The 22,804-nt window shown below is 40.6% G+C and overlaps 1 protein-coding gene, 1 long non-coding RNA gene and 1 pseudogene across 2 annotated transcripts in view; 1 reads left to right on the plus strand and 2 right to left on the minus strand.

Annotated features, from left to right (window-relative positions):
* Positions 1-1,887, minus strand: part of ELL2 (elongation factor for RNA polymerase II 2) — a 74,220-nt gene extending 72,333 nt beyond the window's left edge. Inside the window, exon 1 of the mRNA XM_031011141.3 lies at positions 1,542-1,887. Within this exon, the coding sequence (XP_030867001.2) occupies positions 1,542-1,688 (147 nt within the window). The 5' untranslated portion in view covers positions 1,689-1,887. The remainder of the gene's footprint in view (positions 1-1,541) is intronic.
* A 67-nt stretch (positions 1,888-1,954) lies between these two features.
* The window catches only part of LOC134758441 (uncharacterized), a 425,889-nt gene continuing 405,039 nt past the window's right edge, over positions 1,955-22,804 (plus strand). Inside the window, exons 1-2 of the long non-coding RNA XR_010133633.1 lie at positions 1,955-2,003; positions 15,917-16,024. This is a non-coding gene — a long non-coding RNA (uncharacterized lncRNA). The remainder of the gene's footprint in view (positions 2,004-15,916; positions 16,025-22,804) is intronic.
* Positions 14,579-14,987, minus strand: LOC101132781 (fatty acid-binding protein 5-like; annotated as a pseudogene).

Genomic DNA, 22,804 nt, shown 5'->3' on the forward strand with positions numbered 1-22,804 from the left:
CTGCCTTCGCTCTATGTATTTAAAGTGCCTGGCACTAGTGGGAGCTCAACAGATGTCAATTCTTTTCCCCACTTTTAGCTGAATAACTATGTGAATCTGTGTCTCGGTGTTCTTCTGCCCCTCTGCCTGTTTTACGAGACCGGCTGGAGTGTGTTCCTCAGTACAGAATGGGCTATTTGTAAGATGCCCCGTGGGTTCTATCTCCCTTCCGACTCTCTCCTCTCCTGTAAAACGTTACAGGTTCCCCCATATGGCATATTCCTCCCTCACGCGATGTATCCACTCCGGTCTCCCACATAGGCACACAGTACTGCATGTCCATAAACTGTTTCCCCATGCACCCTGGTTACCGCGTCCCTTCTCGGTGCTTCCCTCTCTCTCCCATTTTTTTTTCCAACATGAAAGCGTCTGGATTTGTAGTCCAATTACAGTGTATGTGCGCCTATCTGAGCCTCTCTCTGTACTGGAGGGGTGTGTGTGTATGTGTGTGTGTCCATGGGCTTCTCTCGAAAACGAGGGGTGAGAGGCCCGAGTCTCTGCCCGGGATGCATTGTATCCTCCCCACACCTTCTGGCTCGTTCCCCGTTTACACTTCCCAGAGTCAGCCTAAGACGCCGGGAGCTTTTTCGGGTACGTTGAGCGTCCGTGAACCTCTCTCTCCAGAACCCGATGTCTTGCTCCCGGGGAGCGCTAAGTGTGCGTGAGTCCTCAGGTCTCTCCCCAGGGCCCTGTGTTGGTTTGTGTCCGTCCCGGACGCGGCGTGTCTCCAGTAACGCGATGCGCCGGTGTCCCGGAGTCCCTGGGAATGCAGGTGTGTCCCCTCCCCCCCCGTACGCGAAGCGCCAGTGTCCCCGCCGTTCCAGTGTGCGCCGCCCCCTTACACGGACTGCCTAAGTCCCTATCTCTATGAGTACACCGTGTGCCCCTCACCATGCGCCCGAGTCCCCATCCCTTCGAGCACACAGTGTGTCCCGATACGTGGAGCGCCTGTGTCCCCAAGTCCCTGGGAATACAAGGTGTGTCCCACCGCCACACGCAGAGCGCCTGTGTCCTGTCTCTTAGGATCCACCGTGCCTATGTAACTGGAAAACGCGGACAGCTGGTGCCCGCGAGTCGTCCCTGGTTCCTTGCCCATACGCTGCTCGCTACCCTCCTTCCCCGCCGAGGGTAGCGTGGTCATCTCACTTCTCTTATCGGGGCCTCTCTCCCTCCTTGGGACCCAACAAGCCAGGAAATCCTCGGGGGCCGTCGGAAAGCCCCGCAGCGGCAGCGCAGCCGACCCAGGGCTGCGGCTGCCTCGGCCCCGCCGCCAGGGGCCGCCCGACTGCCCGCTTCCCCAACGCCCAGGCTAGCCCGGGACCGCGGCGTCAGCCACCCTGCCCGGCCCTGCCCTGCCTGGCCGCTGCGGGCGCTGACGGCAGCAGCTGCCAGCCACGGCTCCGCCGGCCCCGCACCCGGCGCCCGGGCAGGGGGAGGCGCGGCCAGGCCGTGAGGGGTGCGCTCTGCCTCTCTGAGCCCAGCCTGCCGGCCGGCCCGCTCACCTTGTGGCTCTGGTAAGTCTCGAGCGCCCGGATCGCCGTCTCGGTGAGCTTCACATGCAGTACGGTGATGTTGTCCTGCCCCAGCCGTCCGCACGACAGCCCATAGCGCTGCTCCTCCCGCAGGACCCCTGTCCCCCCCGCCGCCATCTTAAACTCCCCGGGGTGCCGCCGCCGCCGCCGCTCCGGCTCTAGCCTCCACTGCGGCCGCGGCTGCTTGGGCTTCTGCAGCCGCCGCCACTGCTAGGGCCATCCCGCTGCTGACGTACTGTCATATACTGCGCGGAGCCAGACCTAGGACTGCCACCGCCGCCACGCGCCCCACCCTCCGGCCCCGCGCCCCGCCCCGGGCTCGTCTCATTGGTCTCGTTCCCTTCAGAACCGCCCTCATCGGCCGCCCTCCACTCTCACGGGGGCGGGCCCAAAGTCACTAGAGTTTTGCTCCTGGGACGGGACGTCCGAGAGGTAAGAGGCTGACGTCTAGGTGACGCGCCAACTTAATCATGTCTGACGTCACGTCTAGTCGTCTTGGCTAGCCGGCCGAGATTGGCCAGGCTGGCTTGGGGACTCCTCTGCTAATTGGAAGTCCAGGTTGCCTGGTCTGGTTACCTGGAGTTGGAGCCCCGCCCCTGTGGGGGATAGTAGTGAAAAGTCAGAACTGGGGAATCTCGCCCTACGCGGGTGGTCCTTGGAGAGGAGGATCTCCACCTCCACTATGTAAGGGGATGGCCGTGACCAAATAAGGACTTTGTTCCCCGACGGCTGCGGAAGCTGTGGAACTTGGTGCGTGCGTGTGGGGGAGGATGCAGCAGGAGGACTCGCTAGAGAGCTGCTCCTCAAAACTCCTAGTACTGTAGTTGAGCAGACGGCATTGGGAGGAAACTGCTCACTCTAAACTTGAAGTTGTCGGGTGCCACACGCAGAGCTTATAAAAACAAAAACAAAACCCAAAACCCTTGAAATTAGTGAGTCGACTCTTAGATGTGGGAGTTGTGTTAGATCTTGAGGAGCATCTTAAGGACAAAATCACGCGGGAGGTTAAATGCCTTTCGTATGGTGGGCATGGTATAATAGAGAATTGAGCTTCGAGGTCTTTCCTACGCCATGTCCTGTTGTGATTCTCTGGGATCACAACTGGTTGGGATGATATCTCCTTAAAAAGGACTCTAGAAGAAGAGTAAAACTGGCATTGATCTAAATTAAAAGAAATCTCGACAATTCTCATTCTCTAATTCAGTTTGAGTATTGTCCTTTTTATTTGATAGGGCTGTGTGAAAACCTAGCTAGGGTTTAAAGGTAAGAGGCTGTCGAGGTTAAACGAAGGAGATGGGGGCGTGAGGGGCGTGCAAAGGCCTGGCATACTTTCCATTCCATCCACAGGATGCTTCCTGTGTAGGCGTGGCTAAAAGAGGGAGCCTAATCTGGAATCCCTTGCAGATTGTGTGTGGATAGACTGACAGATGGGTTCCTGTCAGAGGATGGATTAATTGGTTGATCAGAAACACCAGATAAAACAAATCTTTGAAAGCTTTCAAACTGTTGAAAGGCAGTTTAAGAAAGTTCTTTTAATAAAAAAACTGAGACGCTTGTTTTTACCCTCGGCTTATAAAACCGTGTTCTGTTCTACTGGGATTCCCCGGGAAAGTTTACAGATATTTAATCAGTATTTTTCATTATTTTAAATGGATTAGGGCCATGATTCCATGTCCTCCCCTCCCAATAAATGCCTTCCCCACCGTACGGGTACACTCCTTTTTGATTCAGACCCTCAAACATAGGTGTATAATGTGAATTACAGAATGAATTGGATTAAGTGGAAACACCTGTATTAAGTGTTGCTCCATCACAGGAAGCAGTTTGTAAATTGACTTAATTTCAATCCACTAAGATTGGCTAGCTGTTAAGACGTGATTAACGCTTGCTAATTTCATTTACTTTAGTGATACAGCGTTATCTTAAATTCATGTAGTAGAGAAATTAAGGTAATCATCAAATTGGATTAAAAAGATTACTCTTAGAAGGGAAATAGAGGCTTTACTACCTAGTTTTCTCCGCTTTCCAAAAGTAGAAACCTTATTCAAATAGTTCATCTCTAAGCAGACTATAATCTAAAAATAATTCTGTACTTGAACTTTTCTTTTCTCTCTCTCTCTCTTTTTTTTTTTTTTTTTTTTTTTTGCTTTGATAGTAAAGGACTGAGCACATAGCTAAAGCCTTAATTATTTGGGAGGTGAGGGGGAAGGGAGGTTTGACCGGAACAAGTAAAACCTGTATCCCACTGCTTTTCCGGTGAATGTGGGTAAATCCCCACCCACATGATATCCTAACATGGCCTACTCTTACTCAGAATTTCTGATGACATCCAAGGGGGTGGGGGGAGGATTAAGGATGGTTTTCGTTGTAGTTTTCAAATATCTGACCTGTAGCTTCTTACTAGTAATTGATTTTTAAAAAAAATTATAATAGGAAAATTTTTCTCATGCCCTATTTTAGTGGGTAACAAATCTTTCACGGATTAATATGTTATTGTAGTGAGTTAATGTTTGTTTGTATTTTTCCCCTTTTGAGCTTTTCAACTGTGGAAGGAGGAAATGATCAAGTACAAAGTAATATGGTAATCTAGCAGTGTCTTTTCATTGATGTCTCACAGGCATAGTACACATTATGCCTGCCTGAATCAGATGGTCAAGTTATGATGCTGGTTAGGATAATTTATTTTGAGGAGGCTGATGAAAGGTGCTTTTTGGGAAGGTTGCCATTTTATACATATTTTCTGTATCTTTATCTGGTTTAAATAATTAAATAATCATTGAATACCAGTTAAGTATAACATGCTGTAGAGGATTTAAAAATTAAACTGTAAAGTCTCTAGAGGAATTTTCTGTTTCAGTGTGGCAAGTGAACCAGTAGAGTCAAAGCAAAGCAATTAGAAAATTAGTAAATGCTAATTTGGACGGTGTTGGTGATAAGCTCAAAAATTCAAAGAAAGGAGAAGTCTGAAGAGGTTTAATGGAGGTGGTAGAACTTGAACAGCTCTTGAGGGTTGAGTAGATTCTAGATAAGTTGGAGGTGGTATAGATGGAGACAGCCCAACTAAAAATGATCTTCATGATGATTCCAGGTGGACACATTCGTTTTATGAAGGAGGAACTGAGACCCCCATTTATTTAAAAGCAACCTGCCTAACATAACCAGGAGAGGCAGGGTCGGAATCAGCTCTTTAAATGTCCTTCCAGTCCTTATATACACTGAGTAGCTATGGATTAGATTTAATAACTGAGAAGAAATCTGTCATATAAGACAGTTCAGTGCAGGAAAAAGGCTAAAAGGAATTTGATGCAGGGCCTGCTCCATCTCTCATGTCTAGTATACAGTGCTGGCAAAGGATATGTGAATATCAAGGCCTTCTCTGGCCTTCAAATGCTGGGCCACCCCTCATTCCAGGTTGCTGCATATTTAATGACTGTTTTTCACATCTTTGGTACAGAGGTCACCAATTCAGATGCCTTCAGGGACCACTGGATATCCAAATGAGTGAAAAAGGGCAGATACAATGTCATAGGGACTGAAGATGCTGGACGGTAGTGAGCTGGGAGGTTTAAAGGGCTCAGTGATTTCTTGGTTCAGCTGATTGTTGCCAGGTGAACATAAGGTGGCCCAGTGTTGCCAGATCTTCTGTTTTTTTTTTTTAAAGCTGAGAAACAAAGATTTTTATGTAAATCTCCTAATATTTATTCTGTAACACTTAAGTTAAAAATTTTAATAAGCATTTTCTGGACACTAAAAAAGCTTTAGGCCAAAGTTAGCCCACAGGTTTCTAGTTTTCCAAATCTGCTGTAGTGACTGCCAATGCAGAAGGGCATTCTGTCTTATACTTGTATTAGCAGTTTTGTAGGTTATTTCTTAAACTCATCTATACAAAAAGTTAATTCTTATTAATGTCTTAATACAAGGCAATGGCTTCTGTTACAAAAAGAGAACATAGAACCTTATAGAGTTATAGCACAGAAGCTCTCTCAATGTAGAATTTCCAGAGAGAAAATCTTTCCCTTTTAAATTCTCTTCCCCGGTGCTGCTTGCTCCCTTGTGCAATGGTTGTGTTTAACCCAACCATTACACTGCTCTCCCTTCAAGACTTTGCCCAGCCATGTACTAAAATCTAAAATGTACTAAATTTCCTTGCCTTGGGCACAATTGAAGTAGAAGCTTGATAGTTTTAAAAGTACTTCAGCAGATATTCATAGAGAATAAAAGTAAGATACCTATAGTTAGGGCATAGATTTTGTTATGTAAATACAGGTTTTAAGTTGAATAATTTTTATTGTATTGTGTGAATATTTACTCTAAGTACAAGAAATGTTACATTGCATTATTATTATTATTATTATCATCATCATTATTGCTAAATTTGGCTCTGAGTTCCCCATCTGAGTAGTAGGACAGTTAATTTACAAGTCATACAAAGGCTCCAGAATATATGGGGAGGGCTCTCTAATCTAGGTCCATCTCTGCTGGTATAATCCTTTAGAGGCTCAAGAGTTTCTTTTTAGGAAGGGTTTGGGATGGAGCGCAACCTAGATAGAAGGAAATAGAGGACCTGAATTGAAAGTGTGTTTGCAGAGCAAACATACTGTGTTTACTTATGCTGTGTATTTTTATGGGGGTAGGGTTAAGTGGCACTGATGGGGATTATGAGAAGGGAGGCTGAAACCCTCCCTAGCCTTGTAATATGATGATGGACCATGTCCATATGATTTTCTGAAAGGAATTGCTTAACTGAGAACTTTGCTGAAACTGGCAGCCCTGGGGTACTAGCCTCAGCAAAGTCCAGCCTCCCTCCCCAGGTGTATACTTATTGAGGTACTGAAAGGACACTGGACTTGGGCTGTACCCTTCCTGGGGCTGGCAGCCTCTGCTTCTTCCCAGGATTAGGAGGTGTTATCCCATCTCTGGACATCTACCTGTACACTTTCTTAGTCTCCAAAGTTCCTTTCTCTTTCTAGAACAGTCTGGTTATTTAAAAAAAAAAATTGTGATTTGGAAGTAAGGAAAGTCCCTCCTCCCTTCCAGTTCAAAGCCCTTCTTCACTCTTAATGGGGCTGAGTAGAAGGCTAGGTGGCCAGGGCTATCTCTCCTTTCACATGTATTGAATACACATGCACGTTAGCTTCCTAAGATGGAGATACTCAGTCTTCATTAATACCTTTTTAGCTTTTTTCCCCTCTCTCTATTCCTTGCCTTTCTCCACATTAAGAGCGGTCTCTAGAAAGTTGTATGTCCTTTGGAGGCAAAAGGACTCAGATTTGATTCCTCTAAACACCAAGAAAATTCTCCCCTTCTTCCCTGATTGAAGAAAATGTCCTGTCCACAGAACTGAACTATGTCCAGCATAGTGACCAAAGTGGCCATTCTCCCAGATGATAATTGTTTTATGGCTATTCAGTGTAGTGCAGAGTGCCCTGAAAGATATCATATAGGCTCTGAAAAGGAGAAGAGTGGTAAAGAGTGACCTAACAACTCTTACCATTTCCATGCCGTTTTGTACTAAAAAGGAGCACATGTATTTCTGAATAAACTGAGGAGTTAGGAAGACATGGGGTGGGGAGGGAATGTTTGTTTAGCCTTTCACTTTTAAACATGCTAATAGTGGACCAAATGCCATCAGCCTCAAGAATGATTTTGATAATTAATAATAGCTTATTCTTGTCAGGTGCAGTTGTGCGATACTGTAGTCCCAGCTACTCAGGAGGCTGAGGCAGAAGGATTCTTTGAGTCCAGCAGTTTGAGGCTGCAGTCCACTATGATCCTTCCTATGAATAGACACTGCATTCCAGCCCAGACAATGTAGTGAGACCCTATTTTTAAAATAAATAAATAAATAAATAAATAAGTAAATTGATGTGGTTTGGCTGTGTCCACACCCAAATCTCATCCTGAATTGTAGTTCCCATAATCCCCACATGTTGTGGGAGGGACCCAATGGGAGGTAATTGAATCATGGGGACAGTTACCACCATGCTACTGTTCTTCTAACAGTGAGTGAGTTCTCACAAGATCTGATGGTTTCATAAGGAGTTTTCCCTCTTTGCTTGGCACTTCTCGTTGCTGTTGCCATGTGAAGAAGGACGTGTTTGCTTCCCCTTCCACCATGATTGTTAGTTTCCTGAGGCTTCCCCAGCCATGCTGAACTGTGAGTCAATTAAACCTCTTACCTTTATAAATTACCCAGTCTTGTTTATGTCTTCATTAGCAGCATGAGAACGGACTAATACATAAATAAAAAAGCTTATTCTTGATGGGGCTTTGAAGTTTAAAAGCAATTTAGTTACATTATCTCTGAATTTTCTGTGTAACTCTGAGGTAGCCATTGTTTTATACTATAGTTACCTTTTAGGTAACTGAGGCGCAGAAAGGGTATGTATCACTCACTTGATAAGTGACAGAGCCAGGCTAGAACCTGAGATTTCCTTTTCCAAATCTCGCATATCTACCTTTGAACATGGCTCTAAGGTCTGAGGAATTATAATGAATGTGTCAGGTTATCACAGTGAAATTAATAAAGAGAAAATGGTTGGTTCTACTTCCATGGGCAGGTTGGGGGCTGGTTTTTTTGTTGGTCTTGAAAGCAAGACTTAAGTCATTTGAATCACTCTTTCCACACAAACACCCAATATCCTTCTAAATAGCAACAAGGGAAATAAAATGATCCATTCAGCTTTGGTTTATTATAGCTAGCATATTGACTTTAAAGAGATTTATGAAAGTTAATTCTATTTTTTATGTGTGGTATATATAATTTGTGATATATTAGAACCCTTGGTATAACAAACATGCACAGCGCATAGGTGCCCATTTGAAAAAGCTCTGATTATGATTTTAAATTATTGGAAAGATTTACAGTTGTTGTATCTTTGTTTTTATTGCATGTTGTTCATATCTGTCGCTTATTTAATAAGGAATCTTTGGTCAAAAACACATCCCCTATAATATCACTTTTCCCATGGGACTATATCTCTCACTTTATGACATGGTTTCCAGAACATGTCATGACAAAAGGCAGAGAAGAAATATATCAACAAATACGGACACAGAAGACTTCTTTGTTTTGGCTTAGAATTGTAGCCCTAGCGGATTTCATTGTATTCTCATTCAGCTGTTTATTCAAGTATCATATTTATCATCTTTGACCTTTGCATCTGTTATGGCCTCCAATATTGGGAACGTTTGCTTTTGCCTTGGGTTTTGGAAAATTAAAAACCAATATGACCCTTATAGGTTAGCATATTTACAGAATTAGAAACAAGCAGTATAGTCTAATAGAGGATGTAAGAGGTGAAGATAAGACCTACTAGGTGAGAAGCACTATGCAGGGACTATTTCAGTGATGGAGGAGTTATGGATTGTGAGAACATATTCAGCTCAGGGTGTGGGGAAAAGCTCCATGGAAGAGTTAGCACTGGAATGTCAAAGTTTTCTAGCTGCGATAATGGGAGTATTAAAATATTCTAAGTTTAAGGATCTTATGAGCTATCATACAGTGTTTTGGGGGAAAGACAGTAATCTGTTTTCACAGGAATATGTGGTGCTCGAAGGTGATTGTGACAGATGGAGCCAATAAAGATGGATTGGGGACAGATTGTGAGGAGAGCTTTTAGTATTGGGTTAAGGAATATGGACTTTGATCCATTGTGAGCAATGGGGAACTGTTGGAGGCTTCTGAACAGGAAGTAGCATGATCTAATCTATATGTTAGGACTGTTCAGGTGACAAAAGTATAAGTAATGGATTGGAATGGATTCACTGTTGTAGGCAGTTTTTGGGAAGCCTGAAGGCACTTTGATTTGGGAAAGTAAAGGGAACAAAAGAGATTACTATGGGGAAAGTAAGCGGGGAGACCAGTGATCAGAGGAGGCTCTGTATCATTTGGGAATTTGAAATAAGGTACTACAAGTGGAGGGGGAGTGATTATGACAAAAAAGAGCAGAGTTAGGAGGCAAAAAGTAACGAGGCCTTGTACTAGGGTATTAATGATGGGAATGGAGAAAAGGAGAAGAATATCATGGCTCTGTGAAGGTAGAGTTGGCTGATTTGGCAGCTTTATTTGAGTATGAGAGGTGAGTGAGCATGAGGAATTAAAAGTAACTACTAGCTTCAAGTTTGGTTTACTAGAAGATAATATTATATGAAAAGAAACAAGGGAATCAGGAGAAAGACCTTGTTTAGGTTAGCTGTATCAGTGGATTAAATGTCTGGCAGGCATTTGAAAATGTGAGTCTTAGGCCTCAGAGTCAACCTATTGAGTAATAGTAGAGATTGTGAAATTGAGCAAGTTTTCTGAGGGCGGTTATGAGGAAAGAGGATGAGAGAAAGAATTGGGGAATATTCCTAAATTTCATGCCCACTCTAATGGCGACACACTTCCTTCTTATTTAGAATTATGACTATGGTGGGCCACTCTTACTGACACAGGTATCTTATGCTTGAGGGATGTTTGCATGTATCCCTGTGTATATTTCCAAGATTTTCCTAGTGATAACATCACTCTAAGTCACTTGCTTCACGCATGTTTTTTGAGTGAAGGAAAAAGCTTTGGAATTAATAACCACTCCTTAGGCATTGCACTTATTCGGTGCACACCCATCGTGATGTGTTGACCTTGCTTACCTTACTCATTGGGAATGGCAGAAAAGGCCATTCACTGTTGTAGGCAGTTATTGGGAAGCCTGAAGGCACTTTGATCTGGAAAGTAAAGAGAACAAAAGAGATTACTAGGGAGAAAGTAAGCAGAGAGATGAATGATCAGAGGAGGCTCTGTGTCATTTGGGAATTGGAAATAGGGTACTACCAGTGTAAATAATGAACAATGTGAAGCTTAAATGATAATTTGCAACAAGCATTTAATGAAAGATCATTGCTTTTGGTAGTAGCCACATACTGAATAAAGTTTGCTGAGTGTGCACTGAATATTATCTGTCCTAAATGACTCAACATTTCAGTTTGATCCTAGGGAATGTTATACATCTGGAAAAGGAAAGGAATACATTTATCTCTGAGAGCCGATATTATTGCATAGTACTAACAGAGATAAGGCCACACTTTCAAATTGTCATAGCAAATGAACTTTAATGATGACTAATGAACAGAAATGTGTTTAATAACCTGTGATCTGATTTTAGAAGCTGGGCTATTAACTGAGAATAAGGAGAACTGCTCTCTGTTTCTGATTCTGTCCCTCTAATCTTTGCCTTGAATAAATCACTCATGTATAAAATGATTCTGGATAATTTAAAAGCATCAAGTATTTGAATTGTGACTTTTCTCTCCAATATTTCTCAACTAAACCAGCACAAAAAAATATAAGAAGTATAAGGTATAATTTGATTTACCTGCAAAAAGAGTATTAGCCTCTAATGGGGATTATCCACATTTCTCAAAAACAACAGTTCATAATGTTGATGATCTATTATGACTGTGACCCCCTGATGAGTATACTGAGACTGGAGTCAACAGATTGTATTAAACTTCAATAGCATAGAAAGCCAAGCATCATGATTTAGCTTTGTCAAGTGTTGAAAAATTTTGTTTTTACATGGAGGAAGAAGTCTTTCCTAAATAGATTCTGACTTGGTATATTGACTAAGTATATTTGCCTCATTTTTACGTTCCTGAATCTCTTTTTTAAAGTTTGTATCTTGTGTTTTTAAAATTACCCTATATTTTACATACTCATTGTAAGCATATAGGCTTGCACAGATTAATTAAATGTAATTTTTGAATATTTGCCAAAACAGAAGCATGGCATTGGAAATGTACTTTAAAAATAGAAAATTTGAAGGCACTTTTGAGTTTGCAATGACAATTATCCCAGAAAATTTACTATAAAATATTTAAGTGTTAGCTCAGGTAACCTTTTTAAAATGTATTTTTAATTTACATACAGTAAAATTTACTCTTTTTGGTATATATTTTATATCAAAAATTCAACAAACAGAGCAATTCTATTACCTCCTCAAAGGAACTCCTTGAAAATACATTGTCCCTTTGTAGTCAGATCTTCCTGCCACCCACCCTTAACCCCTAACAACTACTGATCTATTTTCCATCACTATAGTTTGGCCTTTTCTAGGATGTCATACACATGGAATCATACATTATGTAGGCTTTTGAGTCTTGCTTCTTTCACTTAGCATAATGCATTTGAGATTCATCTGTGTTGTTGCAGGTACCCATAGTTTGTTCCTTTTTATTGCTCAATACTATTCCATTTATGGGTACTTCACGGTTTAGCTGCCAGTTGAAGGATATTTACATTATACCCAATTTTAGGTGATTGTAAATAAAGCTGTTACAAACATTCACAAATGGTTTTTATGTAAATATGTCTTCTTTGTTTATTTCTTTTCTTTCTTTCTTTCTTTTTTTTTTTTTTTTGAAACAGGGCCCCCCCCCCCCCCCCCCCCGCCCTCCGTTACCCAGGCTGGAGTGGAGTGGCTCAGTCATAGCTCACTGCAGCCTGAAAGTCCTGGCTTCAAGCCATTCTCACATCTCAGCCTCCCTAGTGGCTGGGACTACAGGGCATGCCACCAAACATAGCTAATTATTTTCTTTTTATTTTGTAGATATAAGGTCTCACTGTGTTGCCCAGGCTGGTCTCAAATAGCCTCCCAAAGTGTTGGGTTTACAGGTGTGAGCCACTATGTTCAGCCAAGTCTTATTTCCCTTGGGTAAATACTTAAGAGTGGGATTATTATGTATAGTAAGTGTATATTTAACATTATAGTAAGCTGCCCAGCTATTGCTCATAGTGACTGTACCATTTTGCATTTGAGAATTCAAGTTTTTCTGTGTACTTGTCAGCACTTGGCATTGTCAGGTTTTTTTTTTAAGTCATTCTAGAGCATACATAGTAGTATCTCATTGTGGTTTTGGTTTCCATTTCCCTAATGACTAGTAATATAGACCATATATCCATGTGTTTGTTTGCCATTAGTATATATTTTTTGTTGAAGTGTCTTTTCAGATCTTTTGTCCTTTTAAAAAAAAGAGTTGCTTTCATATTAAGGTTTGATGATTTTTATATAATCTAGATACATGATTCAAAAACATTTTCCCCCAGTCCCTGCCTTGTTTTTTCTTTCTCTTAAAGTATCTTTTGCAGAGCAAAAAAAGGTTTTTATTTTCCCGCATTGCCAAGTCAATCCTAAGCCAAAAGAACAAAGCTGGAGGCATCACACTACCTGACTTCAAACTATACTACAAGGCTACAGTAACCAAAACAGCATGGTACTGGTACCAAAACAGAGATATAGATCAATGGAACAGAACAGAGCCCTCAGAAATAACGCCGCATACCTACAACTATCTGATCTTTGACAAACCTGAGAAAAACAAGCAATGGGGAAAGGATTCCCTATTTAATAAATGGTGCTGGGAAAACTGGCTAGCCATATGTAGAAAGCTGAAACTGGATCCCTTCCTTACACCTTATACAAAAATCAATTCAAGATGGATTAAAGATTTAAACGTTAGACCTAAAACCATAAAAACCCTAGAAGAAAACCTAGGCATTACCATTCAGGACATAGGCGTGGGCAAGGACTTCATGTCCAAAACACCAAAAGCAATGGCAACAAAAGACAAAATTGACAAATGGGATCTAATTAAACTAAAGAGCTTCTGCACAGCAAAAGAAACTACCATCAGAGTGAACAGGCAACCTACAACATGGGAGAAAATTTTCGCAACCTACTCATCTGACAAAGGGCTAATATCCAGAATCTACAATGAACTCAAACAAATTTACAAGAAAAAAACAAACAACCCCATCAAAAAGTGGGCGAAGGATATGAACAGACACTTCTCAAAAGAAGACATTTATGCAGCCAAAAAACACATGAAAAAATGCTCATCATCACTGGCCATCAGAGAAATGCAAATCAAAACCACTATGAGATATCATCTCACACCAGTTAGAATGGCAATCATTAAAAAGTCAGGAAACAACAGGTGCTGGAGAGGATGTGGAGAAATAGGAACACTTTTACACTGTTGGTGGGACTGTAAACTAGTTCAACCATTGTGGAAGTCAGTGTGGCGATTCCTCAGGGATCTAGAACTAGAAATACCATTTGACCCAGCCATCCCATTACTGGGTATATACCCAAAGGACTATAAATCATGCTGCTATAAAGACACATGCACACGTATGTTTATTGCGGCATTATTCACAATAGCAAAGACTTGGAACCAACCCAAATGTCCAACAGTGATAGACTGGATTAAGAAAATGTGGCACATATACACCATGGAATACTATGCAGCCATAAAAAATGATGAGTTCATGTCCTTTGTAGGGACATGGATGAAATTGGAAACCATCATTCTCAGTAAACTATCGCAAGAACAAAAAACCAAACACCGCATATTCTCACTCATAGGTGGGAATTGAACAATGAGAACACATGGACACAGGAAGGGGAATATCACACTCTGGGGACTGTTGTGGGGTGGGGGGAGGGGGGAGGGATAGCATTGGGAGATATACCTAATGCTAGATGACGAGTTAGTGGGTGCAGCGCAACAGCATGGCACATGTATACATATGTAACTAACCTGCACAATGAGCACATGTACCCTAAAACTTAAAGTATAATAAAAAAATAAATAAATAAATAAAAAAAAAAAAAAAAAAAAAAAAGGTTTTTATTTTGATGAAGTCCAGTTTATCAATTTTTTTCCTTGTTCTGATAGTGCTTTTGGTGTTATATCTAAGAACTCTTTGCTTAGCTCAAGGTCACAAATATTTTCCTATACATTTTCTTCTAAGTGTTTTACAGTTTTACATTTACATTTAAGTTTATGGCCCATTTCAAGTTAATTTTTTATTAGCACAAGTACATTTCTTTACGAACCAAAGGGATGATCCTAATTAAACCAGCACTTTAAATTAATTGCACATAAGATACTTATGGAGGTTTGCTTGTTGAACTGAGCTTGTTCATTCTCTCAGCTAATTACTTTCCAAAGTGATGAAAGAATTTTTATTCTACTTTTTTGTAGACCTGAGTACAGGTGACATTGTTCAGGATGCAGTCCACCATTAATTTTCCATTTTTTAACTTTCTTGTTATTGTGCTTTCCTTTCCTTTCCATTCCTGATGTTGAACCAATGTGCCATGTATGAAGTTGTGGACAGTCTGTGTTTTTCTGCTATTAGCTGTAGTTTCTTCAAACTTCTCCACCAGGGTACAAGAGAACTGTGTTGGTTTCAGAGTGCTCTCAGTGTTTATGATGGTTTTTGCTGTCACAAGAGATGTTACAATCTGGTTGGGCCATTGCATGCATTTTTCACAGAACTATTCCCACTCCTAGTTCCATCTTGTATTCATCAAAGCATTTGCTGTCCACTCGATGCTATTGTCCTCCCAGCTGCTGAATGGTGGCCAGCATGGGTGTGTGAGCACAGTAGGGTCTGGCTTAGGGGTGGGGGCAGGATATTGAGCCAGGTTTTTTGTATAAGGTGTGAGATACGTGTCTGGGGTGATTTTTTGGCATTTGGGTTAGTACTATTTGTTAAAAAGACAATCTTTTTTCCATTGAACTGTATTTGCACCTAAGTAAAAAAATCAGTTGACTACAGTATTTGTATGGATGTATTTCTGCACTCTATGCTACATTGATCTACGTGTCTCTGCTTTCATCAGTACCCACTGTCATGATTATTGTAGCTTTATAGTATAATTAACTTTAGAACATCTCTGCGAGAAAGAAACAAATTCTCTCAAGCATCCTAATCAGTTTCCTTTTCAGTCTTCTTATCCAAGCAAATGGATTATTTCTCAACAATTTTATCTTCAATGTTCATTCAGTTTATATAGTGACTCAGAAAGGTTGTAGCTATACTTCTTGTAGCCTTTCCCTGGATAGAAAAAAGACCCGTGTACACTATAGCATTTAAGTTGAGTTTCTCTGCATCAAAGTCAAAATGCAAAAATTTGCACGCACACACACAAACACACACACACACACACACACACCCACTCACCCACCCAAACCAAAAACCATCTACTGAGCCTATCATCTGCAGACATTCCCTTAAGGGGCTTTCCAGGGAGCTACCAACTCTTACAGGCCCCATCACTCTGACCAAGCTGCCTGGACAGTGGTGACACCTTACCACCCACTGATAACCAGCTTCCTGTCTGGTGGAGTGTCAGTTGGTGGGAACCAGCTGTTATGATTCATCCCACTTAAGATTTCTGCCTTTTGACAAGTGACGCTAATAGACCTAGGCTGAATGGTGTCTGATTGGGAGAATTTTCTTTTTGAAAGTAGTTTGATTTCTAGTGCCTCAGCAACTGAACTTTTTATTTTAACAGGTACGCTCCAATTTCCAGTTTCTGTGGAAATTCAATAGAGAGATAAATGTTGTTTTCATCAAGTGTTTGTACCAGCTAGTATTTCTTCCTGAAAAACAAACAAGCAAGGTAACTTCTCTTAAAAAAGATACTTGTGTTATGAATTCTTTAATAGTTTTCCAAGCTTTCTGGCTTCTGATATTCTGCAAAAGGCAAAACATTTCCAGCCTAAGATATGACTTGTTACATTTGGATTTGGTGAAAGAATTATTAAGTGCTTGAGGGGATAGCTTCACATATCTTGAGGGGATGGCCTTTCTCTTGTGCTACTGAAGCCAGTTTCATCCTTTGCTTTGTTTTTGTCATTTTCTTACTCTGATAAGCTTATGAATATTATTTTAAAAAGTTTGTTAAGGGTCAACCCCTTATGGTTTACAACCATAAGGACAAGCTGTTGTAAATATAATGAAAGAACAATATAAGAAATATACATTTTAAAATATTGATAAGGGAAAGTTGTACTGGTTTTTATGAGTTATGCAAAATTAACATTGTCCTTACTTTTTTAAAAACAATTTTCAGCAGTTGCACATGGAATAACAATTGTCCTTACTTTAGAGATGAGGAGAGAGCAGAGCATGCCATGAAGCAGGAGGACTGTGATTACATTAGGGACATACCAATCATGGTACCAGTGGCATGCATGGGCAGAAGGGGAGCCTATTACCAGCAGCCTTCACAGGATGGGCCAGATTTCTTCAGCATCACTGCATATAAAGTCACACCCCTAAGTATGAGAAAGTCAAATTGTGATGGAAATTTTTCTAATGCTAAGAAGTGCTGGTTTCCTATAGCCGATTAGGTAGTGCTAGCAGTGCAACATTTTATAACATTTGGTAGTAACAAGTGATTTTATCTTTGGGTTGGCGATACCCTAGGGCAGACATTCTCAAACTTTAGTGTACATAAGAATCACCTGAGGAGCTTGTTAAACTTTAGGTCCCTGGGCCCCAGCCCTCAGAGGTTTTGATTTATTAGGTCTGGGGAGTGGACAAGAATCTGCATTTTAAAAACAAACCCACTCTGTTTGGCACCCTGACTCATTTCTCAAAAGGTTGCAAAATTCTCCTAACAAAAACTACTACCCTTCAATTGAATTTTTAAATTACCGTTCAACTGAATTTTTAAAATACTCTTTCACATAGTACAAGTAAGTGTTGTGAAATTCAATGATGGTTGAGCTTCGGGGTTCCAGAGAGGTTGGCAATAACTAGTTTAGATTCCCTAGGTGTGAACTAAGATATAACATGCAGTGAGCAGTATAAATATACTTAAGTTAAATTTCTTTCAATTAGAAGTTATTACTTACACAATTTCCATTTCCAGGTCATCTATGCATCCACAGATGGTATTAGATAAGGGAGCTAGACCAGGCATGGTCTACCTAGGGAATTTCACAAGGTTCTTTCATAATCATTTATTGCCTACTGTGCCCTTAATGATGTTACTCAGGATCCCATTAAGTTAGCCATGAATATAGTAATTGGTCCCCTGATGATAGCCAGGGGGAGTCAAATCTTGTGGCTCCACCCTATTCTGGTCATGTTGGAGGCAAGATAGAAATTGTTGCTTGTAATCTTCAAGGGCACTTTTCCTTTCTGGGGATAAGGTGCACTGTGCTCCCAAGCACATTTCTCAAAACACAGCAGGAGTCCCTAGAGAGTCCTCCCGCTCTAATTCAGGCTGGCACTTATGACTTACTTTTAAAAGTAATTTGAAAATCCCATCAAATACAAACAATCAAAATCCAGATTCTCCACCAGCTATTCTGTAGATCTAGTATTCCATTGTTTCCATCTGCCCACATCAACCACTTAAAAATGTTTTTGGACAAGGTTTTTCCTGCCTTTGTTGATACTTAGGTAAGATGGAGCATTTCTAGAGACTGGACCCAAAGCAAGTACACACATGAATATGATATAAACTAGTTCTGTGTTAGCAACGGGGAGTCAGATTTTGCTGATTTGGTGTTCATATTCAGACAAAGTTCTGCAGTTTGCGGAATTATAATACCAAACCAGAGGTTATTCCTGATTCATTTGAATGAATCCCTGTGCTTGTGGTTCATGTATATAGCTGGCTTTTGAAATTTTTCTAACTTTTCATGGCAAAACTTAAAGCAAAGAGAGTTATAGAATCTTCCAGATATGGAAAGTACTTTAAAGATCATACACTCCTATCTCTTGCTTATTATTTATTTATTTGTTTTGACATCCAGGATACACACTGGATTACCTAATTTTTAAAACTCATCTTCTACCTTAACTGTCACTGAATTGTCAGCTTTTTAAGGGAGAAGATTCTTTCTTACTCAAGTGTGTTTTTAATCACTGTGAGATTATATTACAGTGAGATTATAGTTCAGCTTCTTGAGGAAGAAGGCTTCATTTTGCACAACTGCCCTGAATAAATATTTTTTAATTTGATCATTCGGTTGGTAGATGTTTTTTCTCGTTCTCTGTTTTCCAGTTGGTGTATTTGGCTGCCATATTTCCTCAATTCTGACCCCTGCCCTATCACTTATTAACGTATGACTTTGGGCAAGTTATGTAACCTCTCTGTGCCTTAGTTTTCTTTTCTGTAAAATGACAATAACATGATGATGATGTTAGCTGTTGTCTTTGTGGGTATTTTTTAACATGATTAATATTTATGTGTCTAGATTAAGTAGATAACACTAATAATAGCTGCCGTATTTTGAGGACTTTCTTAGTACATTTCTGCTGCTATAACAAAATATTAATGCCACAAACTGGGCAACTTATAAACAATAGGAATGTATTTCTGACAGTTGTGGAGGCTAGGAAGCACTGGCAGATTCAGTGTTTGGTGAGGGCTTGTCCTACAGATGACATTTTCTTGCAGTGTCTGTGCAAAAGGGCAGAAGAAAACAAACCCACTACCTCAAGCCATTTTGTAAGGTCTCTAGTCCCATCCATGAGGGCTCTGCCCTCCTAACTTAATCACCTTCTAAAGGCTCTACCTCTTAATACCTTCACATTGTCAATTAAGTTGCGCCGCAAGTATTTTCGGGGAAATTCACACTGTGCTTATGCTTCCTGTCCTTTCATTTAATAGCCTAAGTTCTATCTGGAAAATACTATGGGAAAACAGAAGTTATTTGAAAGCTCTTGAAAGTAGGACATGTTAACAGTTACAATTAGTAAGTATATACTGTACACATTTTATTATGATAGATTCTTCCATGATTATAAGATAAGTGATTTTTCTTTTTTTTCAAGTTCAGGGGTACATGTGCAGGTTTGCTAAATAGGTAAACTCATGTCATGGGGGTTTGTTGTACAGGTTATTTCATCACCCAGGTATTAAGCCTAGTTCTCATTATCTGTTTTTCCTGATCCTCTCCAACCTCGCACCCTACACTCTCAGGAAGGACCCAGTATCTGTCATTCCCCTCTATGTGTCCATGTGTTCTCATCATTTAGCTCCCACTTCTAAGTGAGAACAGGTGGTATTTGGTTTTCTGTTCTTGCATTAGTTTGCTGGAGTCCGCCAGCTCCATCCATGTTCTTGCAAAGGACAGGATCTTGTTTTTTTTTTATGGCTGCATGGTATTCCACGGTGTGTATGTACCACATTTTCTTTATCCAGTCTACCACTGATGGACATTTAGGGTGATTCCATGTCTTTACTATTGTGAATAGTGCTGGATGAACACATGTGTGCATGTGTCTTTATGATAGAATGATTTATATTTTTTTGGGTATATACTCAGTAATGGGATTGCTGGGTTGACTGGTAGTTCTGTTTCTAGCTCTTTGAGGAATCTCCACACTGCTTTCCACAATGATTGAACTAATTTACACTTTTACCAACAGTGTATATGTGTTCCTCTTTCTCTGCAACATCACCAGCATCTGTTATGTTTTGACTTTTTAATTATAGCCATTCTGACTGGTGTGAGATGATATCTCATTATGGTTTTGATTTGCATCTCTCTAATGATCGGTGAAGTTGCACTTTTTTTCATATGCTTGTTGGTGACATGTATGTCTTGTTTTGAAAAGTATCTGTTCATTTCCTTTGCTCACTTTTTTATGTGGTTGTTTTTTTTTCCTGTAAATTTGTTTGTTTCCTTTAGATGCTGGATATTAGACCTTTGTCAGATGCATAGTTTGCAAACATTTTCTCCCATTCTGTTGGTTGTCTGTTTACTCTATTGATAGTGTCTTTTCCTGTGCAGAAGCTCTTTAATTTAATTAGATCCTATTTGTCAATTTTTGCTTTTGTTGCAATTGGATAAGCAATTTTTCAATTGAAACTATAACAAGGAGTTTTTAGGCTTCCTGGACCCACTGTTCTACAATATTATATGGAAATCATTGTCCTACAACATAATATTTTTTAAAAAAAACCTTCATGGTACACTTAACAAAATCAGGATACATATGCTGATGTAGCACAGAAGAATAAATTAATTGGGCATTTGAAGTCTGATGAGTTGCACTGACTCTTGCGTTATCAGGTGGTGACTTAATTATGCTACTAAATGAATTAACACTCCTTAAATGTGGGAAATTCACACTCAGCTTCATCACTCCTGTCAGTGAACTGGTGGCAGTATCCCAAAGAGCAAAGTACATTTCTGAAAAAAATCCAAGTGGTTCATATTAAAGAATAATGAGTATCAGATGCATTAGGGCTCTATCATGTAATGTTGCTAACGTTCCCTATAATATTCACTGCAGACAAACTGGGAAAATACAGACAAATAGAAAAAAGAAAACTAAAATCACCTACAATTCCACACCCTAAAACAACCATTACTAAGAACTTTATGTACCAATTCATCCCAGCCACAATTATATATATATAAATGCATGAGATTAAAATTGGGGTCATGCTACAGATAAAAATTTGCATTTATCCTATTAAACAAACTCACTGAGAACACCTTCCTAGACAAAATAACTTTTAAGCTTTTGCCTTCTCTTCAGTTACACATGACATATGCTAAGTAACATTATCAGTTCAGGATAGAGGATATAAGTAAAAGAGGATATAAGTAAAAGAGGATATAAGTAACATTATCAGCTCAGGATAGAGGATATAAGTAAAAGAGGATATAAGTAACATTATCAGTTCAGGATAGAGGATATAAGTAAAAGAAAGATTGACACTGCCCAGGATAGAGAAACAAGAGTATGAACAATAAATATGTGTGTTATTTCTGAATATAATTTTTTTAGTCATCAATAAATTATTTATGGGGAAGAGTTGAAAAAGGCAGGATTTAAAAATTATTTTTGGAAAAAGTATAGGATCTCAAAAATGCTTCAGAGAGAATTAGTTTAAGTTTACTAGTGATCTTTTTGGGAGGGCTCAGTGAGTACTTATTGTATGGATTAATTTAAGAAGATCTATACATATAAAAGTATGAACATATTCCTTATAACCTAAATCCTTTCTCTCCTTCCTCTAAGACTTATTCCAAAGTCCCATGTTTTTTCTATATTTAAAGCTGCATAGGAATTTTAATTTTTAAAAGTAGAAGTGTGGCAAGGCATGGTGGCTCAAGCCTGTTATCCCAGCACTTTGGGATGCTGAGATGGGTGGATCACCTTGGGTCAGGAGTTTGAGACCAGCCTGACCAACATGGTAAAGTCCTGTCTCTATTAAAAATATAAAAATTAGCCAGGCATGGTGGTGGGCACCTGTAATCCCAGCTACTTGGGAGGCTGAGGCAGGAGAATCGCTTGAACCTGGGAGGCGGAGGTTGCCGTGAGCCAAGGTCACGCCATCGCACTCTAACCTGGGCAATAGAGTGAGACTCCATCTCAAAACAAACAAACAAACAAACAGCAATAAATAAATAAATAAAAGTAGAAGTGTTACGCTGATTACTTTCTTTGTAGACATATATAGAAAATATGGAAGTATACCTAGGTACTGGCAGATATACAAAGAATTGGGAGATCTGTGCTTATAGTTCTTGGTGCTGGCTTATATTTTCTGTGATTGAAAGTCTCCTTTAATAAAAGGGGGATGAACAAACCTTTTGTTGCTGAAGGGTTCCTGGAGGCCATCTTCTAATGAATGCTGCTTTTGGTACCCATTAGAGTTCACCACTGGGCCCATGCATCTGCCAAATACAGCCTGAAAGTTCATCTTTTGATTCCAATGGCCTCTGTAGCACTGGCTACATCACTTGTGAGGCCCAGCGCAAAATGAAAATGTGGAGCCTCCTATTTAAAAAGCAAGAAAATTAAAATATGAAGCTTTTTCTGTTATTCCACAGTCTTTGCCTCAACCTATCATGGTGTTTTTATTTGCTATTTAATGTTGCACATTCTTAGGCATGGAAATACCTGCAGGATGAATGCAGATTCACATAGGACCTCGCTCTGTGACTAAGCCCTCACATCACCCACCATTAAGTTCTCCTACTGCCATCCACTTGCCCAACCCATTCCCTGGCAGGTGGCAGAGAAGGCATGTCAGGCATCTCCCTTTCCCTGTGCCCACCACCCATGCAATCCCATGGTGGCTGGGGACCCCCAAGAGTAGTGCCACCTCTATGCCAAACGTGCTAGATCAGAGGCAGGTAAGAGACTCCCTCCTGCCCACCAATACCCATGAACATGCCATGGTGCTGCCAGTCAGACAGGAATAGCTGCCACCATGCCTCACCCTGAGATGTCACAGGGAGCAATACAACCTCCTTCTGAGGCTGGAGGTCAGCAAAAATTGTTGGTGAGGACAGGCTGGAAAAGGCCTACGGGACCCAAAGTACAAGGGTACAGGGAAGTGGGGCAGCTGAGAACCCCACCCCAGCAAAGCAGAGAAGTGGGCTGGTTGGTGAGCTGAGGCTCCAAGCACCCTGTGTGT

Source organism: Gorilla gorilla, chromosome 4 (assembly GCF_029281585.2).
Source record: "Gorilla gorilla gorilla isolate KB3781 chromosome 4, NHGRI_mGorGor1-v2.1_pri, whole genome shotgun sequence".
Classification (NCBI taxonomy): Eukaryota; Metazoa; Chordata; class Mammalia; order Primates; family Hominidae; genus Gorilla; species Gorilla gorilla.